General features: G+C 40.4%; 1 protein-coding gene and 1 long non-coding RNA gene across 10 annotated transcripts in view; one reads left to right on the plus strand and one right to left on the minus strand.

The window, feature by feature from the left end:
• Positions 1-26,166, plus strand: part of ASAP1 (ArfGAP with SH3 domain, ankyrin repeat and PH domain 1) — a 398,854-nt gene extending 372,688 nt beyond the window's left edge. For all 9 annotated transcript variants that reach the window (XM_043507341.1, XM_043507340.1, XM_043507342.1 and 6 more), the window contains 5 exons: positions 1,668-1,734; positions 6,697-6,755; positions 9,574-10,076; positions 14,417-14,539; positions 22,825-26,166. In XM_043507341.1, the coding sequence (XP_043363276.1) occupies positions 1,668-1,734; positions 6,697-6,755; positions 9,574-10,076; positions 14,417-14,539; positions 22,825-22,899 (827 nt within the window). In that variant the 3' untranslated portion in view covers positions 22,900-26,166. The remainder of the gene's footprint in view (positions 1-1,667; positions 1,735-6,696; positions 6,756-9,573; positions 10,077-14,416; positions 14,540-22,824) is intronic.
• Positions 21,058-21,823, minus strand: LOC122458594. The gene is made up of 2 exons (XR_006278647.1): positions 21,772-21,823; positions 21,058-21,115 (listed from the first exon to the last, which is right to left on the minus strand). It is a non-coding gene; the product is annotated as an uncharacterized LOC122458594 (long non-coding RNA).
• Positions 26,167-27,339: the final 1,173 nt, after the last annotated feature.

A 27,339-nucleotide genomic window follows, 5' to 3' on the forward strand; every position in this document is an offset into this window, starting at 1 on the left:
ACAGCCAATAACAATTCAGTATTTTTCTTATCAGCAAAGCATTTCTAGTCATAACAATAAAACTTACATGTCAGTGGCACCTAAAACCAAGGCTATCCAAAAATTCCTTCTATTTTCATGTAAGTTTAACTCCCTGTCCCAACCTCCCATTCTGATTAGCAGAACTGCAAACATGCAGCTACACACCCTTGCCTCTCACGGTCCTAAAACTATTTCTAGCTAGGTGATGACTGGGTTTTAACTGGCAGTGTTTGAACATACAAAATGGAAAGAATGTCAAATTCTGTGGATACACTTCTGACTAACATTCTCCAGAGATACTAATGTGTTGTTATCACCATATGATGAGACTGTATCAGTTTTTCACCAAATACAGAACAGAAATATTTATTGAACACTTCTGCCTTTTCTTCATTATTATTGATAATTCCACCATTTCAATCTAGTAATGCACCAAATACATTGTCAGGATTCTTTTTGTTCCTGGTATATTTTAAAAACACCTTCTTATTATTAACTCTTCAGGCCATACATTTCTCCTTATGTTCATTTGCTTCCCTTATCAATTTTCTGCAATTCCTAATTTTGATTTTTATTCATATCTTCCATTTGTTATGTTTTTCTTTTTTTATAGCTGTCTTCACTTCCCCCCCGATGCATCTGGGGGTGGGGGAGGAATGTTAGCCCACGAAAACATATGCCCAAATAAATTTGTTAGCCTCTAAGGTGCCACAAGTACTCCTTGTTCTTTTCACTTCCCTGGTAAACCAAAGTCAGGGACCCTCACAAAGAACACACTTCAAGATTTTGGAGCTAGTGAAAAACAAACTAACAAAAAAACCTCTTCTTTTAAAGCTTCCGTTACTAGATGGATAGTTCAGTTAACGAATCAGACCCCTAACTGAACATTATCAGTCAGGAAGTCAGATCCTCTGACTCCGAGTCTGAGTGAAATTGCTTTGTAGAACTCAGAAAATTATTTCTCCTACAACTACAAGCTGGACAGGTTGTCTTCAAGGAAGCAGGTCTCAGCAAAAAACAAAACAAAAAAGGCTTTTTTATTAATGATATAAAAATCCTTCATTGTCCAGCGCTTTGAGTTACTATGCCTTGGGGCGCACCTACTCTAACAGTGGAATTTTTATAAATGCTTATGAGCATTTAGCCTAACTCTGCTCCCTTTTGAAGTCAATGGGAGTTTCTTTACCATTGACTTCAGTGGAAGGTCAGTTAGGCTGTTGCTGAATGATTTTGAAAATCTCAATGTAATCTTCTTATCGGATATGGAGCTTTCCAAGCCCATTTGCAGTGCAGAGACCTCAGATCACCATCAAATCTAGTCAGAGGGCAGAGCACATAGTTTCCTTATCTTGTCAAATCTTTTTTTATCAACTTTCCCTTTTCTTTTTTTTTTAGTAGTTTACATTTAACACAGTGTTGTACTCTATTTGCTTTTTTGTCTCTGCTGCTGCCCGATCGCGTACTTTCGGTCCCAAATGAAATTGTGGTTGACCGGTCAGTTGGTAACTTTGGTATTCAGAACTCTGAGGTTCTACTGTATGCAATTTCATTTTCTTTGTGTAGAAATTCTGTGCTTTCTTCTTAACTTTGATCATTAGGTATAATTTCAGTAAATTAAAAAGTCTAAGTAATTTATATCCCCTTAGGTAATGATTTGGGTCCACCCTCAACTAAGACTGCAAACAAGTTTGAGGGAATGTCTCAGCAGTCAAGGTAAGATTTTATGTGTTTGCATATAGTAATGTTGTGCATGATGTGGCCAATTTATAAACTATGGAAAATCACCTGTTAATTTTCTTAATATTCCAACTATACAATGCATTCTTCCTCTCGGGCTCTGCCAAACCTCTTGAATCAGTTTGAAGCAGCCACAAAGAACTGAAGCTCTGGATGGTACAGACAAAATTATGGCACAGATGCTGCTGCTGTTTTCTCTCATCAAAATACCATTGGAACTAGAGAGTTGCACTAGGCTGTGATCCAGGAATTTTATTCTCATGCCTTCTGCTGACGCTAAATAATTCTGTGTACTTGACCACCCTCATTCCTGAACTAGGTCATGTGCTCCTACCATACACTAACACAAGGTTACACAAGTTCATTCTTGGCATAGCTTGGAATAGAACCTGGTTCCCTAATATGACATATATATGTCTCATCCGTTTAACCATACATTTCTCAGTCTGACTGATCTGTGTACTTGTAATATAAGCTACTCTTGCATATAAAACCCACTGGTTCGATTCGTTATATATTGATGCAAAAAACAACACTCTACAAGGTGGAACATAAAAACATCCTAGAATCATAGAAGATTAAGGTTGGAAGAGACCTCAGGAGGTCATCTAGTCCAACCCCCTGCTCAAAGCTGGACCAATCCCCAACTAAATCATCCCAGTCGGGGATTTGTTAAGCCAGGCTGTAAAAGCCTCTAAGGAAGGAGATTCCACCACCTCCCTAGGTAACCCATTCCAGTGCTTCACCACCCTCCTAGTGAAATAGTTTTTCCTAATATCCAACCTAGACCTCTCCCACTGCAACTTGAGACCATTGCTTCTTGTTCTGTCATCTGCCACCACTGAGAACAGCCTAGCTCCATCCTCTTTGGAACCCCCTTTCAGATAATTGAAAGCAGATATGAAATCCCCCTCACTCTTCTCTTCTGCAGACTAAATAAGCTCAGTTCCCTCAGCCTCTCCTCGTAAGCCATGTGCCCTAGCCCCCTAATTATTTCCGTTGACCTCCACTGACTCTCTCCAATTGGTCCACATCCTTTCTGCAGTGGGGAGCCCAAAACTGGACACAATACTGCAGATGTGGCCTCACCAGTACCGAATAGCAGGGAATAATCACTTCCCTTGATCTGTTGGCAATGCTCCTACTAATGCAGCCCAATATGCTATTAGCTTCCTTGGCAACGGGCACACTATTGATTCATATCCAGCTTCTTGTCCACTGTAATCCCCAGGTCCTTTTCTGCAGAACTGCCACTTAGCCAGTCGGTCCTCAGCCTGTAGCAATACATGGGATTCTTCCATCCTAAGTGCAGGACTCTGCACTTGTCCTTGTTGAACCTCATCAGATTTCTTTTGGCTCAATCCTCTAATTTGTCTAGGTTACTCTGGACCCTATCCCTACCCTCCAGCATATCTACCTCTCCCCACATCTTAGTGTCATCCACAAACTTGCTGAGGGTGCAATCCATCCCATCATCCAAATCATTAATGAAGACGTTGAACAAAACCGGCCCCAGGACTGACTGGGGGGCACTCCACTTGATACCGGCTCCCAGCTAGACATCGAGCCATTGATCACTACCCATTGAGCCCAACGATCTAGCCATCTTTCTATCCACCTTATAGTCCATTTGTCCAATCTTCTTTAACTTGCTGGCAAGAATACTGTGGGAGACCGCATCAAAAGCTGTGCTAAAGTCAAGGTATATCACATCCATCACGTTCCCCATATCCACAGAGCCAGTTATCTCGTCATAGAAGGCAGTCAGCATAACTTTCCCTTGGTGAATCCATGTTGACTATTCCTGATCACCTTCCTCTTCTCCAAGTGCTTCAAAATGGATTTCTTGAAGACCTGCTCCATGATTTTTCTGACAGAGATGAGGCTGACTGGTCTGTAGTTCCCCAGATTCTCCTTCTTCCCTTTTTTAAAGATGGGCACTAGATTTGCCTTTTTCCAGTCTTCCAGGACCAACCCCAATCACCATGAGTTTTCAAAGATAATGGTCAATGGCTCTGCAATCACATCAGCCAATTCCCTCAGCACTCTAGGATGCATTAGATCCAGCCCCATGGACTTGTGCATGTCAAGCTTTTTTAAATAGTTCTTAACCTGTTCTTTCACCACAGAGGGCTGCTCACCTCTTCCCCATGCTGTGCTGCCTAGTGCAGACTTCAACTACTGCCAGCCTTCAACTACTGCCAGCCAGTGGACTTGCTCTTTTAGCTCAAGTGATAGAGGACTGAGTTTTGGTTGCAAAACCCCAAGTTCAAACTGAGATGATCACTTGTTTTTTGAAGGTGGTTGTGTGAGGATTGTTATAGTTGCATATTTTTTTCATTTTCTTTTAAAAAACAAAAAAACCTTGAAAGCTACATCTAAAAATCTTTATTCATATTACAAAATCAAACACTCACAGGTTAACAAATGCCAGAATTGAGGCTGCCTATGCATCAGAGGATTGATTGAATTCTCCTTATTGAAAAATATTCTGACAGGATTCTCACTCAACTGATCATCTGCCCTCATTGTTTTATGTTAATCTTTATTGAGGTGTTACTGACTTTTTGCACCTTGATTTTTATTTTTAGGCAGATTTTTTTATAACTTCGGTTGGCTGCTTTTTTCTTTGTGTTCTTTGCCTCCCAGGCAGTTGGAAATAACTAAACATTCCTGAAGCAGTAGTTAAACTCATGGTGGTGCAGAACAGCCACTAGAGATTGTGGGTCCGTCCCCCCCCCCCCCACCTTGCTACCATTGTCCTTAAGTGCCATAACACTTAATAGCTTGTGGAGTTCCACGAGTCTCATGTTAAAGAGTTGAGACCCAGAAGTGAGAAGCTTGTCAAAATGATAGCATCAGAAAAGCAGAATAACAGGTCAGAAATTTTCCCTTTTCTTGGCAGTGTTTGGCTGGTCCCAGGCCAAATAGCAGTTTGGTTAGGAATATACTGAGTTAATGAGGCAAATGCTTTTATAAGGTCAATAGCCTGAACTAACAAGGTCAGCCATTGGGTCAGCTGGGAAGTGGAACCCTTCCAATTTTAACAGTATCTGCTCACACACATACAGTAGTTAAATCCCCTAATCTGATAATATATTTGTTCAGTGGTTTTTGTCTATTAAAATGTAAGACACATACTCTCATTTTGTGGAATGTTCCATAAGGTGACCATTCATATTCAAAACCATAATAATCTTTTAAATGCACCTTCATCATCATCCTATAGCTTATATTTTGGACAGTTTTACACCACACAAGGAGATTATGTTCCTGTATCTCTTTGCAACATGCTTTTATCCTTGAATTATGCTCCTGAGTAAGTCTAATGCTTATAACATCTGTGCATGATCTTAAAAAAAGGTTCATAGTGAGATCTTATCAGAACATTGTTTTTGTCTTTCTTTTGTTTGTATGTTAGACATGCATGACATATTAAGCGCAAAATACTATTCTTTTTATATGTACTATACCACTCGTATTTACCAGTTTAAAGCATGTAATCCCTTGAAGTGGACATTTTATACTTAGGGAAGCATTGATATAATTCTATGGTTGTACAGAAAGTGGTGTACCATTAGAAAAAAATGAAAATTACAATAATTATTTAATAAACGACAGTGTTTAAACACACTGCAGCCCTTGCTATTAAAAAAAAAAACATGAAAGTGATCTCGCTCGTTGGAATGATTCAAATCTTCTTTTCACTGGCAGTTGACCATGTCAGATGGCACTTCACACAGGGTGTCAAGTAAAGGGGAAGTGTAGAGGAGAGGAGAACAAAGTATTAGTGGAGGAAGAGTAGAGGGGCAAGGAAAATGATTTCTTAAAAAATTGCTTAATTCACTTTGCACTTCCCTTAGCAACGTTCACTAGAAGATCAAAGCTTTGCTTCATTCGCTCATAATTTTAATATGGAGTAAAACTGGTAGGACTTGTATGGAGCTCTACCTTATTGAAGTCAATGGACCTATGAAAACTTGCACTAGCTGAGGATCTGTCTGATGGAGAGCGTTCTGTCTTCCCTTGGCATGTTGGCCCATGGTTGTGAAATCTCTTTCATTATCTACAAAGCATGCACAAAATGCAATTTTCAGAGTCTCATAATTTAACCAAATCAAAACCAGTTTTCACCAGAATACTCAGACATTTATCAAGAAGAGTTATCTCCCTGCCAAATTTAATCTTTTAATCCCCAAATTGTTCCTGTGCAAAATGGGTTCAAGAAAAGTTCATAAGGCATTTTTATTGGGGTGTGTGTGTGTGTATTTTTTTCATATTCCTTGTGTACAAATTTCTCAAATTTTGTTGTTCAGACTTTCAAAAAGTTTCACCCTTGGACCAAGACCAGGCTTGAAAAACTTGAGCCTAATTGGTGAAGATTTTGAAAAGATATCCACAACTGAAAAAACAGTTGGAATGTTTTGGCAATCTTACCTATAACAGATAGTATACACATGGGCTGAACTGTGAAGCACACAAAGAAAAAGATAGACTATCTTAAACCATAATTGCATGCTTTGGAATGTATTACCTATATACTTAATATAGTTATTTTAATGTGTTAATTTAAGTTCTTGACTTGTCCTTTTATTGCTGCTGCTTTAAACAAAATCTGTCAGTTGAATTGCCCTCTTAATTTAAGCAGTTTTCTAAATATAAATGTATGCACACATTGTTATCTATGGAACAGATGTGCCATGCAGCATGAACAATGTGTAGGCTTTGAACAGGTTTTTCCTTTATTTGAATAATCCAAGCCCACTTCCAACACTGCTTTGAGTTTCAGGGCTGTTTCATGGACAACATTGTGTGTCCTAGCTATGCATAAACTCCTACTATAATTTTTTTTCTGAATAGTGGGTGGGTGGTACTAGAAATGGGACACAGCTCATTGTTCAGAAGTTTAAGTACTGATAGTTCATATCTATTAATTAGCACGGGGACTGCAAAGACTGCACTTGGCCCAAGAGTTCTTCCTAAACTACCTCAAAAAGGTAAGACCTTTTTAAAAGATATATACATAGCTGAATTTTGGTGCGTCTGTGTGTGTGTTAAACAAGTGATGATAAATCATAAGGGTCTTCAGAAATTTGGTGTTTTGAGCAAAAGATATTTATTTCTGGGACAACACAAATCTGGAAATTCTGGCAAAATCTATAGGGATTTTTCTCGCTGAATCAGCAAGGATTTTGTAAAAAGACTAAACATATTTTTAATGCAAAAGCTGAAATCCTGCAGAACCTGGAGGAAAATCAGTAAGAATCTGTGTATTTTTATTGTCCTCCTTCATCACTGATTTATTCCAAGATCATAAGCTCCTTGCAGAAGAACCACATATTGACATGTATTTGTATAGAACTTAGCACAATGGACCAATGACACTGATTGGGTGTCAAAATGTTTTGCTGGACCTGAATTTACATTTTTCAGCAAAAGAAGTTTTGTCTGAAAAATTTCACCTAGCGTATACATGAGAACAGGGCCATCCCTACCCGTACGCAGCTGTGTGGGGCACCAGCAAATTTGGGGCAACAAATTTCCTGGTGCCCTGCGCAGCTGTGTGCTGTTCCAGCCCCTGCTCCGCCCCAGCCCCTCCCCCACTCCACCTCCTCCCCAAAGCCTCTGCCCCAGCCCCGCCTCTTCCCACCCCTACTCTGCCCAGCCCCACCCCCACTCCACTCCTTCCCCAAAGCCCCCACTCTGCTCCGCCCCCAGCCCTGCCCCCACTCCCCTGAGGACTGCTACAGGGCCAGGCCTGCACTCCCCGATGGCAGGAAGTGCAGCAACCCTGCCACAGTGCCGGTGAGTGTTGGGGGGCTGTTTCCCCCTGCCCCCCAAACCAGTCCCCTGCCCCCAGAGGCCCAGCCCCCACCCCGCGGGGGGGACTGCATAGGACGCCAGAATAGCTAGGGACAGCTCTGCATGAGAACATTCAAATATATTATAACCAATATGAAGTTTTGTTAAGAAACTTACAAATATAAATGGTTTGAAATCAACCTAGAAAACATTGTATGCTGTGCATATTTACAAACGGGGAAAATCTATTAAATGCACCTTAAGATGTAAGGTAAGATTTCCTATTGCTAAAACACAAAGGTTTAAATGAGTGCTTAAAAATGAGAGATCATAACAATTAATCTTCGTAATATACAGGATAATGCATTACTTTCACACTATGGTTTATGGACAACCACTGGTCCTAGGAGCTTTCCTGTACCATAGTCTGTAGAGTGGAACATGTTGAGAAACAAACAGAGTAGAAGATTGGGAGGAAAAGGTGGTCAATGGAAGCCTCTTTCTCTGAGTGATGTGCCAGAATTAATTGAAGAACTGGAGAAAACAGAGAAGTATACATACACCCCTTCGCGCGCACACACACGTGAGCACACACAGTGAGTGTAAGCATATAAAATATAGCACCATTTTACATATGCCAGTGTGTGTGTGTCAATGGATATTACAACTGTATTGTACCAAAGTATGAGAACCAGAGAATGAATCTGGCCATTCTGCAAGATAAGAGAAATGCAAAGCATTAGTGGCAAAAACTAAATACAAATTTTAAAAATTCAGTTTTTTACAGGTAAGAAAATTAATTCAGTTCAACAGTTTCCTTTTAAGGTGTCATTGAGATGACAGATGTCACTACAAAATAAGTCAATATTCACTAGGTATAAAATTAGGTTAGAGTTGACTGTCATCGTGGGCTGAAATTACTTTGGGGCCATTTACAGAACTCTCAAACCATAGCAAATGGTAGTTCCAACATTTATGAGGGGTGTGTTACCTACCAACAAATCTGATATTCTGGTTTATTTGAAGCGCTCATTTTGGAGGACTAATAAAAATGTATTTCATATCAGTTAAAATAAACAGCTTGGCCTGATTTTCAGCCTGAACTTGGTTCATTTGTGCCTTATTTGCATATGTGTTACGACATGTTTGTGGAAGTCATTCTTATGTACATGTATGGCTAAATCGTCTCTCACTTGTAGTAATGTGTGCACAATTCTCATCTAAAAATCAGGATCATCATATATAATGATGTGAATGTGTTTTTGTAGTAGGTTATGTTATAGTATATATGTGTGATATTATTTTGTGGTAGGTTTTAAATGTGTGGACCTATCATTCTTGACAGTGTTGCTTGACTTAAAAGTAAATGTTGAACACAGTATGAAATTATCCCTTTTTCTGAGTCAAAATGATGTGGTATTTTCATCAAGGTGCTTACTCTTTCAGTATCAGGCTTCATATATATATATACCTGTAAAATATAGCTAAGTACACTCATGCCAGTCAAGTTTTGCTTGGCACACTTAATGGAAGAGTCTAAGGAAGAAAGAGCAGTGAACCTAAGAAAATGTAAAAATAAATTTTGATTGAAAGGACCTGCGTATTTTCCAGCTCTTGTAGATAAACTACAAGGCAATATCATTTTTAATCATTTATCATTTCAGTCCTTTCTTTTACATCACAAATATAATATTGCTTATTAATTTCAACTGTTGGGAAATAGTGTTTTCTTTAAAATGTGTGAAAGGTAACTCAGAGTATGTCTGACATCTTCAGTTATTGAAGATAACTGCTAGGTCTTGAGCTTTTTAGTTTCTTTCATTGTCGATATCTGTACTTGGAGATAGCCTGAAATAGAAATTCTCTTTATTTTGTATGATGTAAATAAATCTTTCTAGAAGAAAAGAAGTTGTCTTGCATATTTCAGATTCTTCTTAAATGTAATATGGGGAAATGAGATTATCTGTCCGTGAAATACATGTGAAAATGTCCTGATTTTGCTTTCTGTTTTAGTGGCATTAAGAAAAATAGAAACCAGTCATCATCTTTCAATAGATAGATCTAATCAACACCTGGAAATCTTTCAGAAGTCTTCACAGTCGGTCGATCTGCCACAGAAACCACAACCTGGAGACTTGCCCCCAAAGCCTCAGCCTGTGGAACTTGCCCAGAAACCTCCAATTGGAGAACTACCCCCAAAACCAGGAGAACTACCCCCAAAACCTCAGCTTGGAGATTTGCCACCAAAACCTCAACTTGGAGACTTACCACCAAAGCCACAAATGAAGGACCTGCCTCCAAAACCTCAGCTAGGAGAGGTATTGGTTAAAACTCAAGCTGGAGAATCATCACCAAAGCCTCAGCCCTCGGAGGCAAATCAGAAATCTCACTCCATAGATCTTTCTCCAAATGTACACTCTAGAGATACCGTCCAAAAGCAAGTATCTGAAGATTCTAATGATGTGACACATACTCTGCCAGAGACCCCAGTGCCGCTTCCCAGGAAAATAAATATGGTGGGTAGTTCTATTATTCCAATGTGCTGAAACCCTCATGGCAAGCTTTGAAGTTCTCCTAAAGCTAAATTTGCAAAAAGGCTGCTCTTGGGTTATGGGCACAAAACAGGCGACAACTCACAAATTTGAGCACAGATGTATGCTTTTGAACGGTTTCAACAGATAATGTTTCTGATGGTAAAGCCTTTTGCATGCCAAAAGGAGTACAAAAACATAAAAGGTCAGGCCTGGGAGCAAGGCACTCCATTTAAATTCACCAGAGCATTTTTGGCAGTGTTAAGGGTGCAAATTATGTTTCTGCAATAAGTGGTGACTTTCTGTGCGTTAAGGAGTTAAAAACATTTTTAAAGCTGTCTTTAATTCTTTGCTCTCTGTTTTCTACATATAAAATAACTGGGACATATATTTGATTTTGAACATATTTAGAAAAGGGTTTAATAGGTTTTATTTTAAACTTCCTTCTTAATAATTGTTACAAAACTTAAAATGTCAACCACAAAAAATCAACGTTGACAATGTAATAATTAAAATACTTAGCACCTATATGCTTAACAAAGGTGCATAAGTATCATTGTATTTACAGAAGGGCCCACAGAGGGAAATTTTGACTTGCCAAAGGTCATGTAGCAAGTCAGTGGCAAAGCTGAGAACAGAACTGGAACCCAATCTGGAGTTCTCACCACTACACTTTTAATGAAATTCCATCTAACAAACTTGGGTATAATAGGAACAGTTTATCTTCATCTAATTTACATAGCCTTGGTCTACACTAGGGTGGGGGGTTGAATAACATAGCTGAAGTCGACATACTTAGATGGACTTACCGAGGTGTCTTCACCACGGTGAGTCAACTCCTGCTGCTCCCCCGTCGACTCCGCCTGCGCCTCTTGCTGCGGTGGAATACAGGGGTCGACGGGAGAGCGCTCGGGGATCAATTTATCACATCTCGACTAGACGCGATAAATGGATCCCCGCTGGATCGATCGCTGCCCGCTCATCCGTCATGTAATGTAGATATACCCTAAGACACTTACTCAGACTGCACACTAGTTATTCTTGTAGAGTGGCCTTTATTGTTTATCTCACAATCCAAGTACATAAAGAAAAGGTGTTAAACATACTTTTATAAAGTTTTCATCCTATGAACTACCCAAAAAATAATAGAGGAAGTGTTTTTTATCCAGCAAGCTGGGTATGCAAAGGGTTGAAGTAGAAGGATACACAGCATTCCTTTGCTGAATGAAGGGGGAGAACTCCTCCTCCTCCTCCTCCTCTCCCGGGCTTAGGAGAGCATACTCTTTCTCTTCAGCTCACCATTCCTACCTGACTTGTGAGGCAGGGACTCACCAGTCAGGGTAATCTGAAGTAAGAGCAACAGAAGTTTTTGTCTTTTGGACTTTCTTGCTTTCCTACCAGTAGGTGGGACATCAGAAGGACCACAAGAGATCTCCCAGCCAAGAGTTGCCTATTCATTTACTTTAAAGGGAGGGGGAAAACTCAGTACTTCCCTCTATGAGGAAAGAGACAAATAATGCATTAATCTTTTGATTAATATCTTCTAAAATACAGAAAATCACACTGGATATTTCCAAGTGTTCGGAGGATGAACTGCTGGGCCTTCCATTTATATTTTGTTTTTACATCAATATAGACTGTTCTGGCTTAATCTAAATTATATTTATGGAAATGGTGAGGGAGCACCAGAAATGTGTATCTGCGCAGCTCCAAATTCTGTGCATGAATGCTCACACTCATGTGTTTGGCTGGCAATGGAGCTGCTTAATACGTGAACCCCTCAAATACATTTCTCATCTGGTTCCCTTGCTGTGTTCTGTCACCACAAGATGATGGAATGCTGCATCACCACAGAACATCAACACCTGTAAGGACAGCCACCAATATTAGTGGGACTTTAACCACCTGCTATGCAGGCAAAAGTCTTTGTTTCTTAACGGTTTGAGGGAATTGGGTATTTCAGAAGCATATAGTAGGTATGAAAAGTACCCTAATATTTAAGGAATTAAATGGGATTTGAAGAGAAATAAAATTTGGTCTCAGTGTCATTAAAACTACACCTAGTATTAACAGTCACATTTTTCCTTGGCTATAAACATTGTTTCAACAGAGAGAAAAGTACCCTATTAGAAGCTGTTCCTTTACAAGTTTCAGAGTAGCAGCCGTGTTAGTCTGTATTCGCAAAAAGAAAAGGAGTACTTGTGGCACCTTAGAGACTAACAAATTTATTAGAGCATAAGCTTTCGTGAGCTACAGCTCACTTCATCGGATGCATCCGATGAAGTGAGCTGTAGCTCACGAAAGCTTATGCTCTAATAAATTTGTTAGTCTCTAAGGTGCCACAAGTACTCCTTTTCCTTTACAAGTGTAAATGAGAGCACAAAATGGAGGGGTCATGTCAGTTAATTGGCAAGGCAGCAACTATCGTGAGCACCAAAACCTCTTCCTGAATATTTTGATATATGGTCATTTTAGGATAGATTTGGGTGCACAAAGAGAGAAAATTATTGTTAATTGCATTTGATGCAAAAATTACATGCCTTGAAAATACTTGTTTCTTTACACATCACAACCTCAAACTGTGCTCTTAATGTACATTCCTTTAAAATCCAGCCCTTACTCCTTTCGAGAGAGATATGCCACCTCAGGCTATGAGTTAAAGTGGGCAGATTATTAAAATGTCACCCATGTATTAATAATAAAGCACTGACTACCTGGAGGAATGTCAGTCACTTTCCATCACGTCTTTATATCTTGAGACAGATATGGAAATCTAGCTTTCTATAGAAATTTACTTGAACTAGAAAAATTAATACAGTCTAGTTGGTGGAAAAAGCCCATTCCCCTGCATCATTTCATGATTGATTTCATTATTCCTGGTATATAAATATCACTAGCAGCTGGGTGCCTACTCTCAACTTCGGTATCCATTAATGGTGACTGTCAACCTCTCCTGATAGTTTGCTCTGTTGCCTAACTGGTTTGAAGTTTGTAAAGGTTTTCTTAATATTTAATGTAAAAAGAAAAGGAGTACTTGTGGCACCTTAGAGACTAACATTTATTAGAGCATAAGCTTTCGTGAGCTACAGCTCACTTCATCGGATGAAGTGAGCTGTAGCTCACGAAAGCTTATGCTCTAATAAATTTGTTAGTCTCTAAGGTGCCACAAGTACTCCTTTTCTTTTTGCGAACACAGACTAACACGGCTGTTACTCTGAAACTTAATATTTAATGTGATTTTTTTAGTACATCATATTAAATCCAGTGTTGACTAATGGATCCCTTCCCTTTTATACAACATTCCTTTATATATTTGCAAACAGGTGCCATCTCCACCTCAATCTTATTTTTTCGGAGTCTCACATTGTCTTATTGACTAAGCTTGCGTGGTTTGCTTACCATTCTTCTTAGTTGTTGCTTCTGAAGCTTTTATCATTTCCTTCCTTTAGTCTTTGAGTATTTGAAATGTGATATACAATAACAGATCATATACTTGCAAGGTAGTCAAGTTTGGAAACTGTTTACACAATTCCCAGAAAAACATCTAGAGAGGGGCAGTGTTTGGATATGAATTGACAGTCTAGGGCAGAATCAGACCTACTGATTGTGTTTGGGTTCAGAATAATTAACACAAGCCATTCTCGTGAGAGATCAGCCCAAAATAGTGCCACTCGTCTTAGAGTAGATCTTCATGTGGAATTTCAGCCATTGAGTCAAAATTTCATTAAAATATTGTCTTGCTAGATTTAGTCCATGTCTGTTCCAGAACCAAAGAATAGGTTCATTTTGGTTTTGCACTGGACCTGGAACCAAAACTTTAGTAGAGGTATGGATACTGGGGTTTGCATTCAGTAACTTCCTTAGTTCCCTTATCTTTCTGAATTTCATTGGCGATTGGATTTCAATTTGGTTTTGGCCACTTCTTAATTCTAATACACATTAAAGGGGTAGTGTATATAGACTAAAACCATGTCAGAACCATTGTTGAAATTATTTTCTAGTCTAAGTAAGTATAGGTGGGGCCTAAATCATTTAATTAGGCAGTAGTTAGATGTCAGGCTTTCTAACGTATTTTTGAATACAGACTATATAATCCAGATATAGTTGTTTAAAAATCTTGATGAAACAAGGCACATTGGCATGATGAGCTGAGGAGCAGGCAGGGGAGATGGGGAGGGCAGGGTTCCCCCTGCAATCAGAGATACAAACTACTGGTAAAATGCACTGGATATGTAGAATAAATCATAGCCAAAACTCCCAATTTAAATTCTATATATTTATCCCCTTTCTCAGCTCTTTCAGCTAAAATTGTATTTACTTTTTAGGGGAAAAACAAAGTTAGGAGAGTGAAGACAATTTATGACTGTCAAGCAGACAATGATGATGAGCTTACATTTGTGGAAGGAGAAGTAATTATAGTAACTGGTGAAGAGGACCAAGAGTGGTGGGTATGTATCTCTCCTTTTATGAAAATTCTGTATAATTGACACTTTATTGGGCATTACTCTCATCTGAGTAGCAGCTAGCTTACTCATAGTTTCTATATGCTACACCTTATTTGACCTACTTAAAGCTCTTGAACATCAGACCAATCATACTTCATTGAGAAATTCAATTATTTTATGCTTCACAGGGACTTAAATGCAGACTCCCATTCTTAATGGTGTTAGCAACTACTAGGGACAGCAGCAAAAACTGACCCCATTTCACAGGTTTTCAGATGATTGAACTTACTGAGATACCTTATATGCTCTTTGATTCTTGAACTGCTGCTATTCCAGGTTTATTTGATTTCTTCCTTTACCCTAGAGTAGAGGAAACTAACTGTACAGTGACAACATACCATGTATTGTACATAACTTGCATTAATGTTTGCATCTTTTGTCAAAAAATTATGCAACAGCGTTTACGTAAACTTGCATTTAAACAACATCCAGTATTTAAATTGAAGGAGAATGGGTGTGTGCAGGCAACGAATTTACCTGCATTTATGGGGAGACAGTTTTCCCTGGATATTGCTAAAACTATCCCTGCCAGCCTCAGAGATACTTCTGAAATGCAATATTTTGTTGCCTTTGGAATGCACCAGCTTTCCACTAAATGAGGTAGTCTCAGATTTCCCTTCCTCTGACCCCTGCAAATTATTCCATTTAAACACTGTGTACCTTTGTTGATACATGATAAAATGTGGTTCTTGTCTGAATTCACCAGCAACATTAAGCTAGTTACAACTGTTGCTGTGAATATGATTGTTGTAATTAATCCCATGCACTGTTGGTTTCCCCTCCTAAATTACATGCAATTGATCAATTTTATCCTTACTCTGCAGTTTACTCTTGTCTTACCCTCTGTCTTCCTCCTGGATCCCACTCCACTGGTTCTGTGTTCCTGGACCTGATCCAATTTTCAATCTGTTGCTAACCTCACAGTTTCTCAAACCTAGCCTGAGGCCCAATCCTTCCTTCATCCTCTGCTAGCTTCCTTCCAAGCCCTAGTGAATCCTGCTTCCCCAGGCCTCAGCTGTAAGGAAGGGAAATGAGACAAATTTTATCAATAAAAATGTAATTCCTACTGCTGCACTGTCCCAGCAGGTGTTAGTGCACCAGTCCAGCTGCAGTGCTGTCCATAATATCTCAGGTCTGTGCCAGATGCAGTGTTTCTTCTTTCTGATTACCACACTCAGGATTTCCTGTCAGAATTCAGACTCAGTACAAAATATTAAAGGACTGGTGCCCAGATGAAAGATACTAAAACATTTTACTTTTTTTAGTTTCTCTTCCTCACAATGAGGAGGAAACAGTGAGGAAGGGAAACAGAGGTTCTCTTACAATGCTAATGCAGGTAACTGCACTGCTACATATGGCTGTTCTCCCAATCTGTGTATAATTACATATAGTCAAAATAAATATCAGTAAACAGCTGTGAAATCTCAGAAAATGGTCTGCTGGATGTCCACATAATCCTGAAATTTCAGATCTTGAAAATGGAATTTATCGAACTTGTCCATTATATTGTCTATCTGTCTGGACACACAGTTATAATTAGGCAAATAGATGTGCCTCATTCATTTGTATTGACAATGAATCACTGATGAATGGAGATATGTTGTATGTCTGTAAATGTCAGTAGTAACCATTTCATTCACATTGAGAAACAAGAGGTCTTATATGTTATCAATATGTCATGGGCCATCCATCCTGCAGATTTCTAATGCATTAATCACTTATGTGTCTTTGAGTCAAAGCCAAATTGACAGTTTAATCGCTCTTTTGTCTTTATGATTCCAACAGCTAGTATTCACTTATAATATCTGTGGAAGCATTTCTTTTATCTTCTTTAATTTATTTATATTTGTTTATACATTCTTTTTTAAAAAAAGAAATTACATTTCATGTGCATTATTTAAATGTGAAGACTGACAAAAGGAAATTTGGAGTTAAGGTTGCCTTTCATTCTCTTTCATCAATTTATTTAGCTTTTGGATTCTAGGAAGTTCAAAACAATGGATAGTGCTAAAATAATGCCTAATTTTCAGAAATGTGTACCTAAGATTTTGTTTGCAAAAGATCCAGATGCATGCACAATTGCAATTTCCCAGTGTGACACTTGCGTCTATGTAGGTCAATGCATCTTTTACAAACAAAAATACCTATTTTTGTCAAAAACCATTGAACAGTGTCTTTTTTTTTATATAATTGAGCCCTATATATTTTGCAGTCCATATGTAGGTATGACAAGGTGAACCAAGAAGAAATTGACATGTCATAGAAGTTAGATACTGAAAAGACCTATTATGTCATCTATTCCATCTCCCTAATAATTCAGGACTGTGCCTTAGGCAATTCAAATCTCTAGCAGAGATACTCTACCTAATTTGTATAATGACATGGGAGCACTAATTTTTTCTGAATTTATTATGGCTTTTCTGGACCATTCAGTTTGTAAACTTGATAACTCTTGGTTTTGCCTATCTTCAGAGTGCAGAAATGGTTTGCAGGAACTCAGATGATGTGGCAGTGGTGTTATTACAGCAGCACTCAGAGGCCACAATTAGAATCAGGGTCATTTATGGAGTTTAAGGTGTGGTAACTACAATTTGAGGCTGGGAAGGATACACTGAGGCCTGTCCATTACCTGACTCCTTACTCAGTTACCCCCCCCCCCACACACACACACACAAATCAATCTAGCAAGTCCCCAAAACAGCTGAAAAATTCCAGAATTGTGGACCTAATCAGGGCTCCCAAGGCTGTGAATGAATCATCACCTTGTACTGCTGGGAAAGAGAAAGCTTTTGCTGGGGCCATGTGCCCCCAAAGTCTTAGCCCCACTGGGGAGAGGTAGCCTCTGCTTGTCCCCTTGCCCCATCTTCTGACGCTGCTGGCAGTGTTGCTGAGTCTCTCCCTTCATGAAGGATGCTGGGACCTTCTTAAAAGGTCTCCCCTGGGAGAATTCCAGTGAAGGCTCTGATCACCTGGTGCTTCTGGGTTGGGGGATGAGGGCTGTTGGGCCATTGTGCTTCAAAGTCTTGGCTCCATAGGGGTAGCAATGGCTCACCTATTCCCCCATCTCCATTTTGATAACCTATAGAGCATTGAGAGGCACATTACTATACTGAAAAAAAATGAACCAAAGGTAAATCTCAACCTAGAAGAATTAGACTAGAGAGACTGACAGTACAATAATCAGGCATGCTGTTCTGATACTATTAACTAGAGTTGGGCAAACTATGTGTAGTGGACAAATTATTTAGCTTTTCTCCCATTTGTGAAATGTCCACACACAAGATAATGACTGATTCATTATTTGAAACTGCTTGGATATCTCTTTATGAATGTATATTATGCTATGGATTGCTTGCAAACTGTTTCCTGTACAAATTTGATGTGTGTGGTATGGTTGGTCCCCTCATTTGCAAGTTATTGAGATTTGTTGGATCTATCCTTTTGTAAACATGAGTGACAGACATCATTGGTGCTCTAATTTGCTTGGGGGGCAGGCACCCTTCATCACCTGCTCTTCTTTCATGTTTGATATGTAATGCTTTCCTAGGATTTCTTCTACCCACATCTATAGAATTATTCCAGGTAACTTCCCATTTTTAGCAAACTTGTAGGTTTCTCTTTTGCTCTTCTCATCCACAGGCGGCTTCCCAGGGTAGGATAGTCCCAAGATTCCTCATTCTGGAGTGAGTTTGTAGTGGTTCTCTTACAAGATGCAGTTTGATAACTATAGGTTAATCTGACAGCCAAGAGAACCTCTCCTCTCTGTGTTTCGTTCAGTAGAATATGTGACACTTCCAGATCTCCCATTCCAACCGTGATCCTTTCATTCCAGTTTATTTAACTTGTCCCCCTATTTATCCCAGTTACAGCAATGTTTGGTGTTGGTTATCGATATCTTTACAAATCTAAATAGTGTTGTAACCAAGGTAGACAGAGGACTATATTAATCGAAATAAAACAAAATAAAACTCCAATGTCTATGTATGACAGTGGGAGATATTGAAGAGTATATCTACACTACGAAATTAGGTCGAATTTATAGAAGTCGATTTTAGAAAGCTATTTTATACATTCGATTGTGTGTGTCCCCACACTAATGCACTAAGCGCGTTAAGTCGGCGGAGTGCGTCCACAGTACCGAGGCTGGCATCGACTTTCAGAGTGTTGCACTGTGGGTAGCTGTTCCCGCAGTTTCCGCCGCCCATTGGAATTCTGGGTTAAGCTCCCAATGCCTGATGGGGCAAAAACATTGTCATGGGTGGTTTTGAGTACATGTCGTCAGTCGCCCCTCCCTCCGTGAAAGCAACGGGAGACAATCATTTTGCACCTTTTTTCCATGTGGGCACCATACTGCTTTCAGCAGACAGTGCAGTTGGACTGCTGACCATCGTCATTCACCGCTTCCACTGCCACTCTGCTCTCCTGATGCTATGAATCCACCTCGCAGGTCCTCTATATTACCATCATCATCCACCACTCTTCTCTACTGCTCTCCTGGTGGTCTTGCACCACTGCAACTCTGCTCGGCTGCTCTTGTCTCGCCATACCATGGCAAGTGTGCAGCCTGCTCAGCTGTTGTGTCATGATAGTCTGCAAACTATCGTCGTCATTGAACGACCGCTTCCACTGCCACCCTGCTCTCCTGGTGGTCTCGCAGCGCTGCTTCCACTGCAACTCTGCTTAGCTGCTCTTGTCTCACCATACCACGGCAAGCGTGCAGCCTGATCAGCTGTTGTGTCCTGGCAGCAGATGGTGCAGTAGGTCTGCAAAACTGGTCATCCAACCACCACTTCCCCTGCAACTCTGCTCTCCTCCAGACGGCATACCATGGCAAGCCTGGAGCCCACTCAGATCACCACGGCAGTTATGAGCATTGTAAACACCTCGTGCATTATCATGCAGTATATGCAGAACCAGAACCTGCAAAAGCAGGCAAGGAGGAGATGGCAGCGCGGTGACGAGAGTGATGACGACATGGACACAGACTTCTCTCAAAGCACAGGCCCCGGCAATTTGGCCATCCTGGTGGCAATGGAGCAGGCTCATGCCAGGGAATGCTGAATTCTGGGCCCGTGAAACAAGCACAGACTGGTGGGACCGCATAGTGTTGCAGATCTGGGATGATTCCCAGTGGCTGTGAAACTTTTGCATGTGTAAGGGCACTTTCATGGAATTTTGTGACTTGCTTTTCCCTGCCCTGAAGCTCGAGAATACAAAGATGAGAGCAGCCCTCACAGTTCACAAACGAGTGGCGATAGCCCTCTGGAAGCTTCCAACGCCAGACAGCTACCAGTCAGTTGGGAATCAATTTGGAGTGGGCAAATCTACTGTGGGGGCTGCTGTGATCCAAGTAGCCAACGCAGTCACTGAGCTGCTGCTATCAAGGGTAGTGACTCTGGGAAATGTGCAGGTCATAGTGGATGGCTTTGCTGCAATGGGATTCCCTAATTGTGGTGGGGTGATAGACGGAATGCATATTCCTATCTTGGGACCGGACCACCAAGGCAGCCAGTACATAAACCGAAAGGGGTACTTTTCAATGGTGCTGCAAGCAGTGGTGGATTACAAGGGACGTTTCACCAACATCAACGTGGGATGGCCAGGAAAGGTACATGATGCTCGCATCTTCAGGAACTCTGGTCTGTATGAACAGCTGCAGCAAGGGACTTACTTTCCAGAGCAGAAAATAACCGTTGGGGATGTTGAAATGCCTATAGTTATCCTTGGGGACCCAACCTACTCTTTAATGCCATGGCTCATGAAGCCATACGCAGGCACCCTGGACAGTAGTCAGGAGCTGTTCAACTATAGGCTGAGCAAGTGCAGAATGGTGGTAGAATGTACATTTGGACGTTTAAAAGCGTACTGGCGCAGTTGACTGACTCAGTTAAACCTCAGCAAAACCAATATTCCCATTGTTATTACTGCTTGCTGTGTGCTCCACAATATCTGTGAAACTAAGGGGGAGACGTTTATGGTGGAGAGGGAAGTTGAGGCAAATCGCCTAGCCGCTGATTACTCGCAGCCAGACACCAGGGCGGTTAGAGGAGCCAGCAGGGCACCAGTTAATTTGAAAACCAGCGTTCTTGGGCGTCTGGGTGAGGAGGCTATGGAACTTGGGGAGGAGGGCAGTTGGTTACACCGGGGCTGCAGTGGCAGTCTGTGACTTTCCTTCACCTCAACCATACGCCGTAGCATATCAGTTTGATCCTCCAGTAGCCTCAGCATTGCATCTTGCCTCCTTTCATCATGCTGCCACCACCTTTCCTCTTGATCCTGACACCTCTCCTGTTGCTCCAGCCATCTGCCCTCTCGCACATTCCTCCTGTCCTCACGTTCATTTTGTGCTTTCCTGGACTCTGCCATTGTCTACCTCCACGCATTTTGCTGAACTCTTTCAGTTTGGGTGGGCTGCATGAGCTCAGAGAACATTTAATCGCGAGTGCAGTTTTTTTCACCTTCTTATCTGTGCTAGCCTCTGGGTCGGAGATGCTAGTCACAGTGTTGAAACATTGGCAGCTGCAGGAGGGAAAAAAAGGGAGATTAAAATTGAAAAAGACACATTGGCCATTTAAAAGGAGGGGCTGATGTTTTCGGGTTAACGTGCAGCACAAATCCAACTAACCCCCCGACACACACCCAATTCTCTGGGATGATCACTTCACCCCTCCCCCCACCACATGTCTAACAGTGTGGATGATTTATTTTCAGCCACAGGCAAACAGCCCAGCAGGAGCGGTCACCTCTGATGTCCCCTTAATAAAATTCCCCTATTTCAGGTGACCATGAATAATATCACTCTCCTGAGAATAACACGGAGAGATAAAGAACAGATGTTGCTTGAATGCCAGCAAACACTGGGACCACAGGCTGCCATGCTTTTTTATGCAGTGATTCCAGACTACATGCTACTGGCCTGCTGGGGTAAAGTGTCCTACCATGGAGGATGCAATAAGGCTGCCCTCCTCAGAAACCTTTTGCAAAGGCTTTGGGAGTACCTCCAGGACAGCTTCAGTGAGATGTCCCTGGAGGATTTCCGCCCCATCCCCAGACACGTTAACAGACTTTTCCAGTAGCTGTACTGGCCACGAATGCATCCCAAGTCTTCAGGGCAAATCAATAATTAAACACGCTTGCTTTTAAACAGTGTATTATATTTACAAAGGTACACTCACCAGAGGTGCCTTCTCCAACTTCAAGGTCCGGGAGCCCGGGTTGGGAAAGTATTGGCTCCAGGGTGATAAACAGTTCCTGGCTGTCAGGGAGAACAGTTTCTCCGCTTGCCTGGTGTGCGCTATCTTCAACCTCCCCCTCCTCATCCCCAAAATCCTCATCCCTGTTGCGTGAGAGTCCATTGACGGAGTCCATGCAGAGGGCTGGGATAGTTGTAGGGGCACCCCTTAGAATTGCCTGCAGCTCATCATAGAAGCAGCAAGTCTGGGGCTCTGACCCCGAGCAGGCATTTGCCTCTTGGGTTTTTTGATAGGCTTGCCTGAGCTCCTTAAGTTTCTCGCAGCACTGCTGCGGGTCCCTGTGATAGCCTCTGTCCTTCATGCCCATGGAGATTTTTTCAAATATTTTGGCATTTCATCTTTTGGAACGGAGTTCTGATAGCACGGATTAATCTCCCCATACAGCGATCAGATCCAGTACCTCCTGTTCAGTCCATGCTGGAGCTCTTTTGTGATTCTGGCACTCCATGATCATCTCTGCTGATGAGCTCTGCATGGTCACACCATGGTGGCCAAACAGGAAATTAAATTCAAAAGTTTGCTGGGCTTTTCCTGTGTACCTGGCCAGTGCATCCAAGTTGAGTGCGCTGTCCAGAGCTGTCACAATGGAGCACTGTGGGATTGCTCCCAGAGGCCAATACCGTCGAATTGCGTCCACACTAACCCAAATTCGAACTGGCAATGTCGATTTCAGCGCTAATCCCCTCGTCTGGTAGGAGTACAGAAATTGATTTTATGAGCCCATTAAGTCAACAAAAATGACTTTGTTGTGTGGTGTAGGGTTAAATCGATCTAACGCTGCTAAATTCGACCTAAACTTGTAATGTAGACCAGGGCTAACATACATCAAAATGTAGCTTCCTTGGCAAGGGTTTAGATGGCATGCTGTGAATTGTCCAAGAACTATCACCAGGCTTGTACTGTTATGTACGAGGAACAGTGTTTTGTTATATGGAGTAAGCGAGAAACCCACAATGTTTTTCTCCTTTGTTGCAGATTGGCCATGTCGAAGGACAGCCAGAGAGGAAAGGAGTCTTCCCGGTGTCCTTTGTGCACATTTTGTCAGATTAATAAAATTCAAAACTTGAGCATTACACATCCTTCACGCAAGACAGGCTTTTTAGCAAAAGCTAACGGCTGCTGCCTCCCTGTAATCCTGTGCACAATTGTATATATAGCTGCTGTTACAAAATAAGAATTCTTTTACGGTTCACCTCATGAGGTGAATTATATGTATTGTAAATATACTGTGTTATTCTGCCTTTGCCAGTATTATGGTAGCCTTGGAACCTGGCATGCCTTACTGGGTTTGCTGAAGCCATCCTTGGCATTTAGCACTTACGTCTCTGTCTGTGCTGTTAAAAATGTGTATCAACTGCCAGCTTTCCAAACATAGGTTTCCATCAACCATGTAACTTTGTAGAAATGACTGTTCCTAATAACTCAGTATTCTCAATTATATAATTAGCAGAGTTAAGATTCTGTTTTCAAAGTAAATGGTTTTGGCCCACTTAAAGACCAATCTACAATTAAGTGTACAGAGTTTACAGCTAAGAAACCCACTTTGGTATTTATTAAAGAAAGTGTTCAGTTAAACGCAAGTTTGAAAGCAAAAGAAATATTCACTGACTTTATAGAAAATCAGTAGCATTTTATGGTGTGCATACAGCATTTTATGTTTATATTATGTGGACTTATGGCAAACTCTGATTGCAGTTTCCCTGTGATATTACCTCACTTTAAGACAGTTACAAATTACTTCCATCTGAAAATTTATTTTGATAAAAATTAGTCATACTGTCTTTCCTTATACATATGTGAAATTTGCTGAAGGTTTTTCACTGAATTTTTAGTAACCAAGGACTTTTAGAAAATATTACACTGTTTACATTATGCATGCATTTAAAATAGTGGTTCTCAACCTGTTTATCATTGTGAGCCACATATGTGGCCCACAATGTGTTCCCTGGGCCGCAGGTTGAGAACCAGAGTGCCCCCCAGACCCAATGCCCAGCGTCTCCCACCCAGAAACCCCTCCACAGAGTGGGACCAGGATTGGAGCCCTGGGCAGGGGGCCAGGTGGCAGGGACCCCAGTCCCTGCTGTGGAGAGCCGGGCACTGCACAGCTGTGTGGCTGGGCAGACGGGGAACAGCCCAGATCCCGGACCCCATGGGGTTGGCCTGTAGCCCTGGACCTTGTGGGCTGGGTGGCAGCCCTGGACCTTGTGGGCTGGGTGGCAGCCCCGGACTCTGGAGTCTGCAGGGCCGGGTGGCAGCTCCAGATCCAGGACTCTGTGTGGCCGGGCGGCAGCCACTGATCCCAGACCCTGTGGGGCCGAGCCGCAGCCCCGGACCCCAGACTGTACGGGGCTGTGTAGCAGCCCGGATTCTGCCACACTGGGCAGCCAGGCAGGATGGCCTGGGAGCCTTTAGCACACAGCTGGGCCACAGCTGTGTGCTAATTAGGCTGCCTGTGGGTTGAGAACCCCTGATTTAGAATCTTACTTGAAACCTGTCTTTGTACAGGAATAGTACTGTAGTCACATAGCTAAATTGGAACAAAAGAACATTTTAATTTGATAACTATTCAGATTGAAATGTGAGGTTTCAACAGTATTTATTTATAGCTAATTGACTCTCTTTGAAAATCACTTATTTAAAAAAAAGTCTTCCGCTTTGCTGAAGGTTATAATTAACCAGTGTAAAATTTCCTCAATGTTATTGTCTGGATAAATGTAAACTATTACAGTATAAAAAATTGTTTAGAAAATCAGAGTGAAAGATTGACCTTTCATGCAGTTTGTCAGGCTATTAATTATAGAAACTAATCACTAGTATCAAGTTGTATATTAACTGTCTTCATTAAACTATCTTTGTATTTCATAGTCTTAACTCCAAGCACCAGCCAACAAACACATTACCATGAAATTAATTTCTAATAAGTCTTGGAAGGATGTGTTTGACTTGTGGTAGCTTCAGAGTTGTTATAAAATGGCATTAGTGGAAAACACATTCCTTGCAGTTAATTCACTTAGTCTCCTTTTTTTCTAATCAAAACATTTAGTGTACTATTAAAAACATTCATTTACTTCAGATTTTCTATATCATTTTTAATTTTGGAACAGAATGAAATTGTTATTGTCTGTGATCAGATAACTATTGATCAGGTTCTGTGATTTTCTTATGTAGGACTGGTAATATATTGCTTAAAATGTTACTTTGGCAACAGTACATATTACTAATATTTTACAGCAGACAGTCTTGGCTACATAGGAGGATTTTTCATTTCATAAAAGCACAACTCAAAAAAACCTTCTGAAAGTTTTCATTTTTAGTGCAGTTTTACAAGGCTGTAGTCAGTGAATATTTAATTCTATTTATATGGTTATGAAAACTTAAATATCAAATAAACCTTGCATGAAAAAATATTCCAATATATTTATCAACCGTTACTGGAAAGTGGCTTTTAAACTATTGCTTTATCAGTGTCATGACAAATATGTATTCAAAAACAAATACACCAGTGAGTGAGCCTGCTCACATCTAATCCACAGTGTTATCAGTTTCAGTATTTCAGACTTATACTGTTCTTTATGGAAGGCAGTCAGGACCTGAGTTTATTTAGCATTCCATTTTATCCATTAATATAATGTTTTAAGTTGCATTAAAGAAAGAAAAACTATTCACTTTTGTGGTCAAGTGTATTTTTAAGTGATCTCAAAATAATCTGGTAAAAGCTAACCACATAAAGAAAACCTAGACATGTAAAATGATGTAGGAGCAAATGTCTATTCTTTTGTACACTCTTTGCAGTAGTATACATAGGCATTGTTAAAATGAGATTAGTTCCATCAGGAACAAGAGTTCTGTTTGTTCTGGCTTATTGTGGGTCATAGGAAATCTAAAAATACATTGTATGTTATATTGGTTGAGTTTAAGTACAATATTATATTTAAACTCAGTGACCCACTATCTGCAATTTTGTACATGAAATAGTATTTGGAAAGTTTAGATCTTTATAGACAAATAGCTAATAATTAGTTTTTTTTTCTCCTGGGATGGGGATGTTCTGCAAATGATGTCTTATTTTACTGTTGAACAGCAATTGCTATTTATTTTTTTATTACATAATACATCAACATGTTGTATAGAAATCAGATTTGGTAGTGCCAGTAGTTAAAATTTTGACTTCTCATTTGAATGTTAAGATCAAACATCAGTACACTTGTCTATTCACATGTATTTAAATGTGACAGTTTTTGAGTACTGTATGTGTTAATTTCTACTTTTTTAATATTTAAAATTGCTTTGAAATAAATGTATTCAGTTGATCCCAGACATCTGAACAAGGCCCTTTTGTCAATTGGAATCTCCTGTAGGAGGAAAGTCTACATCTCACGTAGGTGGCTTTTGAGAGAGAACTCATTTTAAGCTATTGAGTAGAGAGCTGAATTATCAATATAAGTATACTTTAAGTTGATAATACATGTATATGTGTAACCCATTTGTTAAATATGAATGAACTTAGCAAAAAGTTTTAGGATAAAACTATTTGTTAGTATCAAAATACACTCATTCTTTCATGGGTGGGATTAAGCGTCTCTGGTGGCCCCATCAGCTTCTGCAGAATAAAGTTTTATTATTTAAAAACATGACTAGCCCTTCTGATTGTAAAGAAAACATTCAAAATGTGCCTAACAGAGTGCCATCTTTCTGTGTCTGCAGATAGACTGAAAATTCACAGCTCTTTTAGAGATATTGGGTCACACTGATATCTGGAGCCCAGCAGTCATTTAAATTATTTTTAATGATTTCACAGGGTGCTGCTAGGATTCAAAGGGAAGTAATTGGTTATGAATCCACAGTAAAGGTGACTTGCAAAGGGGAAAAAAATTACTTTTCTTCCATCTATACAAAAGAATGGATTTTTTTCTGCCCCTTTTTTTTCCCCAACCTGAGATATCAAATTGCTATTTTGTTGTTAGGTAAATTGGGCTGAGGCTGTATGGTAATTCCTGTGCTCCAATTATCCTAACAGTGGCCAGTAACTCATTACTTCAGAGAAAGATGCAAGAACCTCTGCAGCAAGTAATTATGGGATAACCTGTCCATAGGAAAAAATTCCCTTCTAACTCTCAATAATGAGAGAGGCTACACCTGGCAGCATGATGGTGTCTCTTCCAAAATTTTCAATGTTTACTATAACTCCAGACATTTTTATTAACCATGTAAATGTACAATATCTTTGCATTGTGCTAGACACTTGGTCTCACCGATAGCCTGTATAAAACATTTCCTTTTAATGGCCCTGAATTGATACTTTTTTGACCTGTTACCACAGTGGGGTCGACTTCTTTCATCCTTTAACTCAAAGGAAAGCAGTGTTTGACTCTTTCACAATGACTTGTGCTCCCGAATAGTTTGGGCTTTTGAGATCAGTATGTATTTTAACAAAGGTTTAAACAGTCATAATTCTGTTATCCCTCCCATACCTTGGCAAAAAAAAAAAAA

Source organism: Dermochelys coriacea, chromosome 2, assembly GCF_009764565.3.
Source record: "Dermochelys coriacea isolate rDerCor1 chromosome 2, rDerCor1.pri.v4, whole genome shotgun sequence".
Classification (NCBI taxonomy): Eukaryota; Metazoa; Chordata; order Testudines; family Dermochelyidae; genus Dermochelys; species Dermochelys coriacea.